Raw genomic sequence first — 16904 nt, 5'->3', positions numbered from 1 at the left:
CGATGCAACCAGTCAGCATGCTCTCTACTGTGCACCTGTAGAAGTTTGAGAGAGTCCTCTTTGACATACCGACTCTCCGTAATCTTCTCAGGAAGTAGATGCGCTGATGTACTTTCTTTATAATTGCATCAGTGTGCTGGAACCAGGAAAGATCTTTGGAAATATCTTTGGAAACACCCAGGAATTTGAAGTTCTTGACCCTTTCCACCATCGTTGATATAAACAGGATTGTGGGTCCCTATCCTACCCCTTCCAAAGTCCACAATCAGTTCCATGGTTTTGCTGGTGTAGAGAGCCAGGTTATTGTGCTGGCACCATTTGGTCAATCGGTCGATCTCACTTCTATACTCTGACTCGTCCCCATCAGTGATTTGTACCACAACAATGGTGAACTTGATGATGGAGTTCGTACTATGTCCAGCTACGCAGTCATGAGTACAGAGTGAGCATGCAGCCTTGAGGTGCTCCCGTGCTGATTGCTATCGAGGATGACACATTTCCACCAATACAGACAGACTGTGGTCTGTGGATGAGGAAGTCGAGGAACCAATTGCAGAGGGATGCGCAGAGACCCAGATCTCAAAGCTTGGTAACCTAAAGAACTGATTAGGTCAGGGCAGTAGATATTGTGTACATAGACGTTAGCAAAACCTTTGACCAGGAGTGCCGCATGGTAGGCTGGTTTTGGTTAGACCACATTGGGTCCAGTTTGAGCGAGTTAATTGGACACACAATTGACTTGATGGTAAGAGTCAGATGGCGGTACTGGAGGTTGTTTTGCAGATTGGAGGCCTGTGACAAGTGGTGTGCCACAGGGATTGGTTTTGGGTCTCCTGTTGTTTTCATACACACACACACCCACATGTATATATAGTAAGTAGCATGATTAGTAAGTTTGCGATCAACACCAGCATTGGTAGTATGATGGACAGTGAAGGTTGTCTAAAGTTACAACGTGCTCTAGACTAACTGTGAAAGCAGGCAAAGAAATGACAGATGGAATTCAACTCAGACTAGTTTTAAGTTAAACCAGCACTGGATATGATAACGAATGGGAAGGCCCTGGGAGTGTGGAAGAAAAGAGAGACCAAGTGGTACAGGTTCATGGTTCCTTGAAAGTGGCAACACACGGTAATTAGAGAGGTGGTGGCAGTGTGTGGTAAACCTGCCTTTATTGGTGGGATATAGAGTACAAAAAGTGGAATGTCATGTTACAGCTGTAGGAGATTTTGCTGACACTCGGAGTATTATGTGCAGTCCTGGACACTGCTAAAGGAAGGATGTGGTTAAGAGAGGATGCAAAAGAGATTTACAATTATGGTAGCCATGACAGGAGAGCTTAAGTTACAAGGAGAGATTGGAAAATGATCTGACTGTTTTCCCTGGAGTGAAGGAAGCTGAAGGACAATGTTATTGATCTTTATAAAATTATGTGCATAGGAAGAGACGATAAGTGTAATTTGTTTCTAAGGTTAGGGGAGTCTAAAACTAGAGCTTAAGGTAAGAAGGGAAAGATTAAAAGGGGACCCAAGGGGAAAACAAGGTTTGAGGGCACGGGGAACAAGCTGCCATGGAAATGTTGGAGGTGGGAACAATTACAATGTTTTAAACAATATTTGGACAGGAAATATTTCAAGAAAAATGGGTCCAATGCAGGCAAATGGGATTAGTTCAGGTAGGCACCTTGGTTGGCAAGGTCAAGTTGGGCCGAAGGGCCTGTTTTCTTGTTGTATAACACTATGATTACATGGCCTCAAGAAGACCCTGTAGACCAGCAAAAAAAAAAGAAAAACTCCCCCTTCTTAAACTACAAACCATTTACAATAACTTAAAAGATGTGATAAGCAGAATTTGAGCAAGCACCTAATAACAAGAAGTTGAATACATCATATTTTATTCTACAAAGTTCACAATCCCCTTCAAAAATTCTTAATCTCTTCACTTCTGGAAAAAAATATGTATATCTGAACACTTTAGGTTATAATTCGTGCAGTATATAAATGACAAATTTCAGGTACATCCTATTAAAATCCAATTGCATGTCAACGACAGTAGGAATTTTCTATAAATGAGCATGCATCTGCCAAGGGAGGTGGCTTTTACAATCAGGATCAGAAAACACCAATGTTAAGTAATCATTCCACCTTTGTTACTTTGGAATTATGTAATAAGCACAAGAGATATACATCTGTACTGATTGAAGGCGTGTAGAAATTGAAAAGATAATTATAAAGGAGAAAACTGCAGTTGCTGGAAAAAAAGTCTGAAACAAAAGCAGAAAATTCTAAAAATATTAAATCTGATTAAAGGTCACTGACTTGAAATACCAACTTTGTTTTCCTCGCTCCACGGCATTGCCTGACCTGCTGAAGGTTTCTAACATTTTCTGCTTTATAAGACTCCGAGATATTAAGAAGATGGTAATAATGTTACTCTGTAAATTAATCAGCATATTGCGAAATTAGGTGCAATAAATAACTAGTGTTCTTCAGGAAAAGGAGCCTGTCAATAATTTCCAGTTTAAATTAGTTTAGTTTACTTTTATTATTGTCATGTGTACCGAGGTATAATGAAAGGCTTTTTGTTGTGTGCTATCTAGTCAAAGAAAAGCCTATGCATGAATACACTCAAACCGTCCATAGTGCACAGACACTGGACAGTATAACGTTTAGAGCAAGATAAAGTCCAATAATGTCTGATTAAAGATAGTTTGAAGGTCTAATGAGGTAGATTGGAGGGCGGGACCGCACTCTAGCTGGTGAGAAGGGAAGCCTGATAACAGCTGGGAAATAATTGTCCCTGAATCTTAAATACCGACTCCTTAAAATCCACTCAATTGGTCCCACAAGCTTACAGGTTGTATGTAAATATCTGCTACAGCAACTGAACATGAGCAATTTTCAACATCATCAATAATATAACAACTTAAAAACAAATGAAATCCAATTATGTTTGTTTAGCAACTTCTGAGACAAGCAGATTTGATTGCATTAAAAAGATGGCAATTATAAAATTCAATCTCCATTACTAAACTTTGTAATAAATCATCAGGATAGTTGCAAAAAAAATTAACACACTTTTACCTGACAATGTTAGGATGAGAGAGTTTCTGGAGAAGACTAATCTCGCGTACAATGACATCTTGGTCAACGTCCTTCTTGTAAATTTTTACCACCATTATTTTTTGAGTTGTGTTGTGAGTCACCTGTTGTACAATGAGATAAAACTTATAAGATAGGTCCCACTAAAGAAATAAGAGTTGATTGACAAAGTACTTTATACCCATGTTTTTCGATGCCTGGGACAGACACTCATTGGCATGTTCACTGGACATGAACATTCTTCTGTATTGTTTTTAACCTTGTTACTCAGCAACACAGTTGTGGTGAAAGATGGTTTTGGTTAAAAGCCAGCATCCCCTGCAGGGAATCTACACCTGCAAGAATATGGGAAACAAACTTGCAACTCTTGAACCTGTCAGACTGAAAAATCCTTGTTCTAGTAAGCAAAGTGTGAATGAAGAAGAGCAAGTTTGAATGCTTCACTTTATTACTGAATAATGTTCTGTAAGTGAGGGAAAACAAAGGTAGTACTTTGGATCTGAAAGGAGAGGAGGGAAAATGTGAAAACAATATTTAGATATTTTAATTTTAAAAGATTATTTTATTGGTAACCAGTCAAATTAAGAAGTCCAAATATGCTGTCATTTTGAAACATGTTGAGTGTAAATAAATATAATTAGTGGCCTAGTTGTTTTGTTCTTATCATCAAACCTTGGAATGGCTGTAAAAAAAGAACATGCTGCAAAAATACAGATCAAGCTTCTGAGGTAGAGAAAGAGTTAACATTTCAGGTCAATAACATTTTATTGGAATTGATGATCAAGATACAGTAGGGATGTTTTAAATATTTATTATGTTAGGGGTTAATGGTGCTTCCAGATTGAAAGCTATTCAACTTTTATTTTCATTAGCAACAAGCACTCACAGCTTGAAATAAAGAGCATTTTAACAGCCTCAATAAGAAACTATTGACATATGCACAGAAGAGACCCCATTCTAAATTAATCACAAATGCTTCTACCAGCTGCTCCAGCAATCCTGTGGTTTCTCTTAATAACATCATTAAATTGTCATAATTTATTTAAGGAATTAAAGACAGTGGTGAAAGGAGACTCTCTGCTCCATCAACCGGTTGGATGGGACCCTAAATTAATATGCCATCAAATTCCCCATTCTGTTCACATGTTGAGTTTATTTCTATTAAGAGGATACTTACACTTGTTCAAAGATTGTGACATAACTTCATGAATTTCAAGTCAGCCAGTCCTTCTTCCATTCTCCGTTAACTTCTACCTCCATACAGAATTTCCACATCATCTTCACAATCATTTGTTTGATCTTCCCATCTCACAAAAATGGTAAGGCCACTTTTGGAAGCTTTGCAACCATGTTCCCTTTCCCCCCCCCAACAACTACTTCCTTCTCTGTCTGCTCTCAGTTAAATGGAGGTCATTTGAAATCTCACTGCCACTAACTCCCTTCATGTCCCATCTATTTACCAATATTGGCTTTTAGCTCAACCACACCTCAGTTTTAAAAGTTTAAACGATATTTTCAAAACCCATTATAGGTTCATAATCTCATACCTCAGTAATCATCTCCAGCCCTTCAACTTGTTTGCATTTGCTCTCGTCCAATTCTGGCCTTGACTATTCCTAAATGTAATCACTCCAGCATGGTATGGCCGTGGCTTCACCTACCAAGACTGCCTGCCCCTTTTCCGGGGTTACGCCTGCGCCCCGGTGGTACTACGCACTGTCTACGGGCACCCTGGGGGATTTCTGGGACCACTGGGCACCGTGGGGAGTGGAATAGAAACATATAAAATAGGTGCAGGAGGAGGTCATTCGGCCTTTCGAGCCAGCACCGCCATTCATTGTGATCATGACTGATCGTCCCCTATCAATAACCCGTGCCTGCCTTCTCCCCATATCCCTTCACTCCACTAGCCCCTAGAGCTCTATCTAACTCTCTCTTAAATCCGTCCAGCGACTTGGCCTCCACTGCCCTCTGTGGCAGGGAATTCCATAAATTCACAACTCTCTGGGTGGAAACGTTTTTTCTCACCTCAGTCTTAAATGACCTCCCCTTTATTCTAATGCATCCTTAATAAGGATGGGGAAACAGTAATTTAATAATATTTGTTTTCCTTGTACTATGGCGATGGGATTTGTTTTGAATTATTTAGTATTGTACATAGTATTGTAAATACTTGAATAAATCTGTTTTTGGTTAAAAGAAAACTCAATCTCTGTGCCTCTCTTCTTTCTATACTGCTTGTTTGAAAAGATTTTGTTTAAACACATTCCCCTGGAATACTTTCAGACATATAAAAACATATGGTCTAGATTCTAGACTCAAGGACTAGATTCACTGACGAGCTGTAAGAGATTCCTACTCCTGAAAGCAATTCCTCGCACTATGAGAGTCAGCGTACAATTTTCCTTCTTATCTGTACTTGCATGCTTAATTTCATTTACCCTTTCCCCATCTCACAATATTCGGATGTTAAATAATCAGCCTGGGTAAAGCTTGCATTTAACTACATTATACTACATCTACCATTTACCCACTCATACAGCCTGGTTAAATCACTCGGGACTCTCCTCACAGCTCACACTCCCAACCACCATTGTGACGTCTGCAAATATTAAGATATTACATTTGATGTCTTCATTTCAATCATGAATGTATATTGTGATATATAGTAAAAAAAACATGAGTACAACCATTTGCACATATTACAGGAGTGCAAAGAGAAGAAATAACCGAGTGCAGATTGCTGTGATGTGCTACAGTGTTACAATTCTAGAGAAAGTGCAGATAAAAAAAAGAAAACAAATGTAAGGTCCACAAAGAGGTATATTGGGAGATCGGGACTAATCTCTTTGCTTAGGAGAGTTCCCTTCAGTAGTCTGATAACAGTGGGGAAGAAGCCATTTTGGAATCTGGCTGTATGTGCTTTCAAACTTTTGTATCTCCTGCCTAATGTGAGAGAGAAGTGGGAGTGACTCAGTTAAAGTGATCCTTTATTATGTTAGCCCTTTTCTTGAGGCAGTGTGAAGTGGAGATGGAGTCAATGGGTGGGGGTGGGGAGAGGCTGGTTTAATGGACTGGGCTACATCCACAACTCTCTGCATTTGCATTCTTGGGTTGAACAATTGCCAATAGGATGCTTTTCATGGTGCATTAGAGCAGAATTTGGCCGCACAATTGTGAGCGTATAGTAAATAATGGGCTGGGAACACATCCTTGAGGTGCATCAGTGTTGAGAATTATCGTGGTGAATGTTTTATCACTTATTATTGTGGTCCATGGGTCAGGAAGCCGAGGGTCCAATTTCAAAGCGGGATGCTAACACCTAGGTCCATAATTGGGATTTGGGATCCATCAAAAAGGAAATGAAAGGGTACAGAATTGACACGCAAACATTCCCCGAAATACTGAAAACCTTTGTTCTGCAGATAAAACACAGGTTTCAGGCACTAGCAGACATCAAGCTCAATGAGGGGAAATGCAGATGAGGAGATCAACACAAAGTAGATCAAAGTGGCAACAATTTTTTAAAAAGAGCAGTGAATCCTTAGACATCAGACTGAAGAATCAAAGGGAATAATTGCTGAAACATAGAAGCCAGATGGGCACCGAGAATAGGTTTCTGCTTACAAAAACCAAGAGTTTAAAGGCTCAGTAGCATCATATAAAAAAATAACTGCAAATGGAGGACATCTGGAATAAGAATAAACAGTGCTGGACAAACTCAGCATGTTTATTATTGTCACGTGGACCATGGAAGAGTAGAAAGCTTTTATATTGCGTGCTATCCAGTCAATGAGAAGACTATACGTGATTACAATCAAGCTGTCAACAGTGTACAAATAAAGGATAACGGGTATATTATTTAGTGTAAGATAAAGTCGAATAATCAGGCAGCATCCAATGGAAAGATAAACAGAGTTCATGTTTCAGGTCAAAACATCACTTGACAGGCAGTGGTAGAAATTAAAAATTAACTGCGTGAAATTAGAACATGTGTGATTCGGGGAATATACTGACTACCAATAACTGGTTGACAAGATAGGAAACAGAGTGTGAATAAATGGATCATTTTTCAGGTGGCAACCATGACTAGAGTGGTGCTGCATGGATAGGTACTTGAGCTGTGGCTGTTCGGTATTAACAATGACTTGGATATGAGAACTAAATGCCATATCTCTGGGTTTGCAGATGACATACAAGGAGAGATTGGGTCGGTTAAGTCTAGGTTTATGGGAAATCAAAAGAAGAAACTATTTCATAGAAACCAACTATGTTTTAACAAGACCAGATAGAATTGATACAAGGAGGATGCTCACGGTCACTGGAGAGTTCAGAACCAGGGGGTCAGAGTTCTAGGATGCAGACTGTCTAATTAGGGACCATGCTTTGGGCACATTTCTTCATCCACAGGAGATGGACAGCTTAATAATGAGGGGATCACAGGATACGGGGAGAGGCAGGAACAGGGAACTGACGTGGACTGTCAGCTGTGATTGAGCCAAAACATGAAACAGGCACAAAAGGCCAAATGATCCATTCCTGCTGCTGTTTTCTATAATATTTTATGTTGCACATGTCCAAACTATACTTGCAACTGAAACAACTATCTGTTAAGCCTAAGGTAGCAAATGTTTAAATTCCACTGATACTAATTTTATAATCTGCAGCCAAAGAGCAAATTTGTCCTCATTGATAATTTTTGCAATAAATTTCAAAAACAAAATGTATCCAATGACCGTTTGAACAATCCATCAACACAAGGACAGAAATGCAAATCAATAGTTTTTTCCAGATTTTAAAATATAAGCTACATAATTGTATTTTCAATTCAATGGCAGTTAAGAGGATGGTCTGAAAAGTCCCTCTTTTGTTTATAAATCTTTTTTTAATCAGCATTATAATGAAGTCAGCTTTCAATGAGTATACAATCTGTTGTCCAGGATAGGAAAACACCATGGATATTGTTAGCAATCAACAAAAAGTTAAACTTACGAGCACACAGAATTATTTGTGTTTGCTGCTTATTTTAATTTCCGATTCCATTGTGAAATATTAGCCTGTCTACAGGAATACAATATGCAAGTATATCTGTACGTAGCAGTAAATTCACTCTCCAGGGGAGTAGTGCAGATTGAATCTCCTGGAAAAAATTCACATTTACAAAATTTTTAGAGGGTGTACTGTTACATCTCATCTTTGAATCTGAATAGGAAATATTGGTAATAAAAGGATACATTTTCTTTGGTCTAAAAAACTATTAGCGATTAGACAGCTATTATTTCATTTCCTTGAAAAGAAGCTTCCGCTTTTCAAGGCTCTTGTATAGCATATAGATTATTAACGAATGGCTGTGTACCAATACCAGATCACACTTAACAATTATGATGTCAAATCAAGTCAAGTTTATTTGTCACAGAGGGATGAAGGGCCATTGAGCAAAAGCATGGAAACAAGGGATACAGTTTAAGTATATAAGGAACTATAGCGCGGATATGGATCACTAATCACATGCAATAGACCAGTGGTTCTTAACCTGGGGGTCGTTTGGGGCTTTTCCGGGGTCATGAAGGGGACACAAATAACATATCAATTTGTTGAGCCCATGTTTAGGAACCTAACAAAAGTACACACCACATACAGTATTTTGTTTGCGTATGCGCGTACTGGTGCCAAAAAGGTTAAGAACCACTGCAATAGACCAATGAACCTCAGCCCAAAGTTTCTTGTTGATTGCAACATTGGATGCAGCCATATTTGCAAATCTCAAGGGATTTTTACTGAGATCTGTACACCCAACTGCTTGGGGCAATGGCTATATGCATGGAACGTATTAGTGACATTGAGAGCATTCAAGGTTAGTGGGATTCCAAACAAGGATAATAATTTTAAACTGAAGTAATGGTGGATCAGGAACCAATGAAGGTCAGCAAACCATTTGGACATATCTCTGCTGGTCTTAACTCTAAGAGAGCTTGGAGCAATAAAATATCCGCCAGGATATCTTGGTAATAATTGAGAGTACATAACTGTGTTTACGGTTTCAGAAGATGATGACGACGTGAAGCAACAGTAGGAGACAGGAGGTGTCAAATAGGATTAACTGGAAGATGTATCCACTTATCCAGGAACAAGCTGTCTACAATATCAAGCGCAATAGAGGGGTTGAATAAGGTGACTGTGCAAGCAGTTAGTCCTCAGTGTACATGTGGAACCAGATTTATTTTTGTGAGGGCCAGATAGGGGATTACAGAGTAGCACAGTGGCGCAGCAATAGAGTTGCTGCCTTACAGTGCCAGAGACCCAGGTTTGATCTTGGCTACAGGTGCTGTCTGTACAGAGTTTGCATGTACTCCCTGCAACCGCATGAGTTTTTCTTAGGAGCTCTGGTCCCCTCCCTCACTCTAAAGACGTAGAGGTTTGTAGGTTAATTGGCTTTGGTAAAATTGTACCTAGTGTGTAAGATAGTGCTAATGTACGGGGATTTCTGGTCGGTGTGGACTCAGTGGGCCGAAGGTCCTATTTCCGCACTGTATCTCTAAAGTTACTGTACATAGGTGGTTGTTTCCCATACCCCAGTGCTTTAACTAGAAGGAATAAGGTGGTATTCAAAACAAAGTTTGCACTCACCAGGTCAGGTAGTATCTGTGATGCTGGCCTGTTCGGAATATTGGTTTTATTTCAGAGTTATCTGCAGTACGTTGCTTTTAGTGTTGGTATATTTATTGTCACATGTACCTAGATGCACTGAAAAATTGAATTTGCGTGCTATCGAGTCAAATCATATTATATGCGATTACAATCAAGTTAGACACAAGTACACCAGGTAGTGCAAAGAGAAAAACACCAGAGGACAGAATATAGTGTTGCAGCGATACAGTGGGTTCAGTAGCAGCAATACACTGGGTTCAGTAGCTTTTAATAAGAACATAATGAACTGCAGACCAAGTCACATTACTCAATTCGTCAAGCTTACTTGTCCACAAATTATTTTCAATCAGCTATGTTATGGATATGGTTAAACTAATTTAGTTGCAAACGTAAAATAATCCGGAAGCCTGGGCTATTTAAGAGAAATTTAAATGCCAGTTTGGGAATTTAAAATTTGGTTAAATTGATAAATTATTTGTAAGTAAAAATCTATCAGCTTAATTGAAGAAAAAATGGCTGCCAAAGTGATTCTAGACTCAGTTAGTTAACTGTTAACTACATTTCTAAATGATCCTGCAAGCCACTCGGTTCAAAGACATTTAGAAATGGCTTCTAGCCTGAGCTGTCACAGAAATACTCATAGCCCATGAAGGCAATATATAACTCTTGCAAATGCTCCAGTAGACGCAAAATGCTGGAGTAACTCAGCGGGTCAGGCAGTGTCTCTGGAGAAAGGAATGGGTGACATTTTGGGTCGAGACCCTTGCAAATGCTTTCCTGCCTCAAGGGTGTATTCTGTGGAATTATCTAAAAATAAAACTCTTGCTTGGTACCCAATTTCATGTTTCTCAGCTCATGCCCATAGCCTCCCAGAATAAATCCCTTGAGAAACTGCAAATATGACTGCAGCCAATATTTCAATCAACAAGAAACTTTGGGCTGAGGTTCATTTGTCTATTGCATGCGATTAGTGATCCATCTCCTCTCCATAGTTCCTGATATAGCCACACTGTGTGGCAGCCAGTAAGGTGATTAACACTGGATTAAACAGGAGTCGAACTGTCAACAGGCGTGCTGTATAAAGCACCAAGATGGTTTGCAAAACACAAACTGCTGGAGGAACCAGTGGGTCAGGCAGCATCTGTGGAGGGAATGGTTAGATGATATTTCGGATTCAGAACCTTCCGTCAGACTCAGCCTTAACCCAAAATGCATTTAGTCCATTCCCTCCCCAGTTTCTCCCTGACCGACTGCCATCCTCCAGCGCTTTTTACAATCTGGGTGTCCTTCGATTATATGAGGTTTTTTAGTGTCATTTTTATTCCATTTTCAATACTCATACTTCAATTTAAACCTCAAATTTCAAGCTGTAGGTCTCCTGCCAAAAATCTCGTTGGGACAAGCAGTCCGCCAAAGAATATTACACTCATGGTTTCTCATAACAATCCCGCCAAAACAAATAAACCTCTGCACAAATTAAAATAAATTCAACCATGCTGTTTCTCATCATATAGGGCACAGAATCATGGAGAGATCTGACCATTCAGAGCAGTGAGCAAGCTCCTAATTATTTAAAATTTTAAATTTTCATATTTTCGAATGAAAAGGCCATTTGGCCCATCAAGATCATGCCAGGTCTCAGAAGCAAACCACCTTTTCACTCCGCTGCATATTTCCTCATAATCTAATGCTTTTTCCCATGCCCCTTAACTCCCCCTAATTCTCCTGCCACCCACCTATACAAGAAGCAATGTACAGTGACTAAGTAATTAATTAATCTCATCCCCAAGTACTTTCCCCTGCAACAACAGGAAATGCACCACATGTCCCAACATCCATCCAGGGACCCCTGCAGCCCTTTCAGGTGAGACAGATATTTACATGCACCGCCTTCAATCTGGTTTACTGCATTGGCCTCCTTTACATCAATGAGATCAAGTGTAGACTAGGCGACCATTTCTACTCCATCAGTCTGAAGAAGGGTCCAGACCTGAAATGTCATCTGTCTATTCTTTCCACAGATGCCGTCTGATGCGCCAACTTTCTCCAACACTTTGATTAGTTTAGTTTAGAGATACAGCATGGAAGCAGGCCCTTTGGCCCATTGAGTCTGTGCCGCCCAGAGATCACCCATACACTAGTTCTATCCTACACACAAGGGACAATTTACAGAAGCCTATTAATTTACAAACCTGGATGTCTTTGGAATGTGGGAGGAAACCAGCACAAAGAGAAAAACTGCATGGTTACAGGAAGAAGGTACAAACTCTGTGTATACAGCACCCAAAGTGAGGAACCGTGTCTCTGGCATTGTTATGGGCCTGTCCCACTGAAGTGATTTTTTCCGATGCGACTGCTGGCGACTGTCATAATCAAAGCAGGTCGCCGAAAAACCAGCGATTGGACCCCCCTACGACAATGTCTACAACAACCTACCAGCTAGTCGATGTCAAGCTACCGACAATCGGCAACCCATTAGGACGTCCACCTACGACCACACCTACGACAACCTATGTCCACCCGCGACAAGCTACGACCATGTCGGCGACAACTGAAGACAACTTAAGACAATTCAGTCACCGGTTGCCGTAGGTAGTCGCCAATGGAATTCACCAAAGTCAGCACTGGCGACAACTTACGTCACCTGCCTACAACCTACGTCATCATTCTGCACTCTTTCCAGCTTCATGATAGTTTTCGTACAGCAGGGTGACCAAAACCACATAGAATATTCCAAGTGCAACCTCACCCATGTATTGTACAACCATAATATAACCTCAGATTCTATACTCAACCTGAATATATCAATACATTAACAATACGATAGAACTTTATTTATCCCAGGAGGGAAATTGATCTGACAACAGTCATAAAACACAAAATACATGAAACGATTAAGGCACAAAGAGGAAAATGATTTTAAATTGGTCCAGGTATCAAATCTAGAAAATAGAGAAGAAAATATAGAATGCTGGAAGAGCTCAGTAGGACAAGCAGCTTATGTGGAGGCAAAAGGTGTATGTTGACATTTTGGGTCAAAACCTTGCAACAGGCATGAATGTGAACTTGTCGAACACATCCTTTCACATCACAAAGACATGCAGGTTTGTAGGTTAATTGGAGTCTGTAAATTACCCCTACAGTGTAGGGAGTGAATAAGTATGTGACTTAACCAACACCTACTGTGAATGAGTGACCGATGGTCAGCGTGGACTCAGTGAGCTGAAGAGCCTGTTTCCATGATGTATTTCTAAACTAAACTAAACAAAACATGAGGTCTGCAACACTCTTCCACAACAATATTTGGTCAACTGTAAATTTCTGATGGATTGCTGGGAATGAAAGATACTGTGGAAAGATGAGCCAAACATGCCATGAAGCTACAGTGCCCTCCATAATGTTTGGGACAAAGAGCCATCATTTGTTTATTTGCTGCTGTATACCACAATTTGAGATTTGCAATAGAAAAAAAAAATCACATGTGGTTTCATAAAGGCCATTTTTATACATTTTGGTTTCACCATGTAAAAATTTCAGCAGTGTTTATACATAGTCCCGCTATTTCAAGACTCCTCCGTCATTAGGAACATTTTTTCGTGCATCTAGCTTACGTTTCTATAAGACGTATTTCTATTTAGGTACAAGGAACAAATGTAATTGGCATTTTCTATGGTGTAAGGCTCATTATCACACTCAATGGTCGTGCACCTGTAATGATTTTCAAACTGCTCCCTGGTTACGCCTTCACGCTGTTCATTTCCACCGCATTAAACCGATTTACAAAAGAGATCAGCAAACACAATATAAAGTGCGTACTTACGAAGGGTGTTCAGATGGGGATGTGGGGGTGGGCAGAGTTTCTCTTACCTTGTACACTTTGGAAAAGAAGCCACTGCCTGCCAATTCGGAGCTGAAGTTTTCCCAGAACTCCAGCTTTCTGACAGCAGTCCGCAGTTTCTGCCAGCGATCTACGCGGTAGTAAGAGTCAGACGTCTCCCCGTAGTAAGGCGACGTTGGACTGGTGGGTTCATTGGACATTATTTCTGTATCACACATGACGGTAAGGTCTAGAATGGCGAGGGGGGGGGGAAACAACAAAACATTTAACGCGTACACCAAAGGGCATTGAAGTACCATTTAAAAAAAAAAGGCAAAACGTGTAATGTTAGCACCTATCATCATGACTTCAGGAGACCCCCACGTATCTACGAGTCAGGTGTGTCTGAGTTCTGCCGGCCCCGGCCACACTTGCTCCGAGTAATGTCGATACCGCGCTTGCTCTGTCCGCACTCGGATAGGTAATCTCTCTAGCTCTGCTTATCCAACAGCCAAGCGGCGACAGTCTCCGTGACCTCAGGTATTTCAGCAGCGTGACTGACACAGGTGGGTAGGTGGGTGGGCCGGGTAGGAGCTACCCTGGAAATGCTGACTGACGACAGAGCACGCCCTCTGCTCCGAGTCCAGTCAGAGAATTCTCATGCTTCGGAGTATCTCTGACATTTAGAAACATTAAAAAAAAAACAAAACAAGTAACGTTTACTTTCATTGGAAAAAAAAATCCCCTGGAGCATTCTTCCTCTTAGCTGTACAATCTCTCAGGAAATAAGCGAGAAATGCTGTGCCAAGTGAAACCTCATCTCAGAATAGATTCCCCCGGTGGAAATTTGGGACAATTCCAGTAGGATCTTGTTCTGCAGGGCCATGGCAGGACTGGCATGGGAGTGCCAATCTCGCTGGTTCTTACGAAGATAAATGTTAACATTGATGCACAGAACTGTCAACAGTTTCTGGGCCACTGGCTCTCTGAAAAGTAAACACTTGTAGTCAGCTTGGCTTCTAATGTGTGCACAGCAAACTCCCAGAAGCGACAATGAAAGAAGTGAAGAGTTGTTGGTCAAAGTGATGAACTCCACTGGGTGTACTCCACTCGAGCTACGCCACAAGATATTTTACATTCACCTGAAATAGCAGGAAAGCTACAGCTTGAAATAATACATGAAATACCACACCAGTGGCAACGCAGCACTCTAACGATTGACCTAGATTATCTGTTCAGCTCTAGGGTGCAGGATTTCATTCCACAACCTTCTGACTTGGTGGTGCTCCTTTTGACCCACACAGGACATCTTGTAATCATCTGCAGAATCACTGGAAAATGAACTCCTGATCCCTTTCAATCACTTGTGCATCTTCTTTGCTCCTGAATGTTTATTCTCAACATTCTCATTGAGTATAGTTCATTATGGTCACGTGTACCGTAGTGCAGCAAAAAAATCTTTTGTTGCATGTTATACAGTCAAAGAAAAGTCTATACATGATTACAATCAAGCCATCCAGTGTACAGGTAAAGAACAGAGAGTATCACAAGTAAAACACTGTAGTGGGAGACAGAGGGGTGGTGGTAGGGTGTTGTTTTGCAGATTTGCCTCAAGTATTGTTGCTTGGACCACTGATGTCAGGTATTTATATTAACGATTTAGATATGAATGCCAGTGTCATGATTAGTACGTTTGTGGAAATTGTTGGTATAGTGGACAATGAAGGTCATCTAAGATTACAATGGGATCTTGATCAATTGGGTCAATGATATGAGGAATGGCAGACTGAGTTTAACTCAGCTATGAAGTTTATATTTGGCTAGAACAAACCAGGGGAGGATTTACAGTTAATGTTAGGGATCTGAACAATATTGTAGAACAGAGATATATAACCATGAAAGTGGCAACACTGACAGGTGGTGAAGTAGGTGTTTGACATGCTTGTTTTCATCAGTTAGAATAGGTCTAATTCTGCTTCTACATCGTATGGTTTTTGATACCAGCATGTTTCTCTGGTATCAGACTTCAGTCAAGTGCATATGTTCATATTCTAAGGGATCAACATTTTTCTGAAAGTTTGTTTACGACATAAATATTCTAATTGAGGGACTATTGATCTGTCATGTCATGCAGTGAATGAATTAAAGGATTTGCAAATACACTGATAGATTACGTGACTGTTAATGAAAATTAGTTACCTTCAGAGTCTGAGAATTGTTAGTTTAATTTTGTTGAGCTTATCTAAAAATCAGACAAAGAAGGGTGTGGGGAGGGGGGGGCTAGGTGAAACTTCCTAGTTGCACTGTTAAGAAGTGTTATTTTTGTTTTGATATAAAATGAACAGCATAACTGGTAAAATTGTTCTGAAAGTAATCTCGGGCAACAATTCTCATTTACTTCCAGTTTGAAACAATCTGCAAATAGTATCATATTCTAACAAACTTTATATTTTATGTATACTATCAGCAGAATCATAAATTCATTAATTTTAACAGTGAAGGATAATTGTCAGAAGCGTTCTTGATTTTTTTCTTGATGAGCGTCTTCATCTCTTTTTTCAACTTGAGACTAGTAAGAAGCTGATTCGTATTAGTTTATTGTCCTTGACACCAGGACGCAATGAAATTCATGCCGCATGAAGCTTGTAAAGTGTATACATGGTGATGGAAGTTACAATAAATATGACAGATGTTCAGTGGCAGAATGGTACAAAGATTGTACTGCAATCTGAAGTAGTGTAGGAAAAAACACAAAATATAAAAATTGAATAATCAAATGAGAGATTATATGGCAACATCTTCAGGAAGAGGATGTGAAAGAGTTCATAGCTTACTCAAACCTATATGTAAATTGCGAAACTGAAAGTGTCTACGTTCCATGTCAGGTACAAGTATGAATCAAAGATGGTCATCAAGAGATCTCAGCAAATGTAATTTGAAATATCAAATTGAAGCAAAGAATATGGAGAATAGACAATAGCTTTTCTAAAATTCAATTTTCCTGATTTGGTATTGTTGGCAAAGCCTATAGTTATTGTTCATCACAAACTTCTTTTGAGAAAGTGTTGGAAGGCTTTCCTCTTAAACTATTGCAATCCTACTGGTGGAGGTTGTCTAAAAGTACTGTTAGGCATATGTCCTGGATTTAGACCCTGCCATCTGCAATATATTTCCAAGTCATGGTCTTGTGTGATATGGAGGAGAAACTGCTTATGTTCCATGTGCCTGTTAACCTTGTCCTTCTTAGTGGTACAAGACCTAGGCTTGGGAGGCTCTTTTGACACTGGATGGAAAGGATTGCCAATCAAGACCTGGATGGTGTTGTATTTCTTGAGAGT

At 40.0% G+C, this 16904-nt stretch overlaps 1 protein-coding gene across 1 annotated transcript in view; it reads right to left on the bottom strand.

Moving 5' to 3' along the window:
- LOC129711795 (dual specificity testis-specific protein kinase 1-like) overlaps positions 1–14152 on the bottom strand; it is a 35351-nt gene extending 21199 nt beyond the window's left edge. The window contains exons 1-3 of the mRNA XM_055659730.1: positions 13922–14152; positions 13617–13816; positions 3084–3205 (exon numbers count right to left, since the gene is read on the bottom strand). Coding sequence (XP_055515705.1) covers positions 3084–3205; positions 13617–13816; positions 13922–13931 — 332 coding nt within the window. The 5' untranslated portion in view covers positions 13932–14152. The remainder of the gene's footprint in view (positions 1–3083; positions 3206–13616; positions 13817–13921) is intronic.
- Between the last annotated feature and the right edge of the window lie 2752 nt (positions 14153–16904).

This window comes from Leucoraja erinacea, chromosome 31 (genome assembly GCF_028641065.1).
Source record: "Leucoraja erinacea ecotype New England chromosome 31, Leri_hhj_1, whole genome shotgun sequence".
Lineage (NCBI taxonomy): Eukaryota > Metazoa > Chordata > Chondrichthyes > Rajiformes > Rajidae > Leucoraja > Leucoraja erinaceus.
This window is presented reverse-complemented; position numbering and strand designations above follow the sequence as displayed.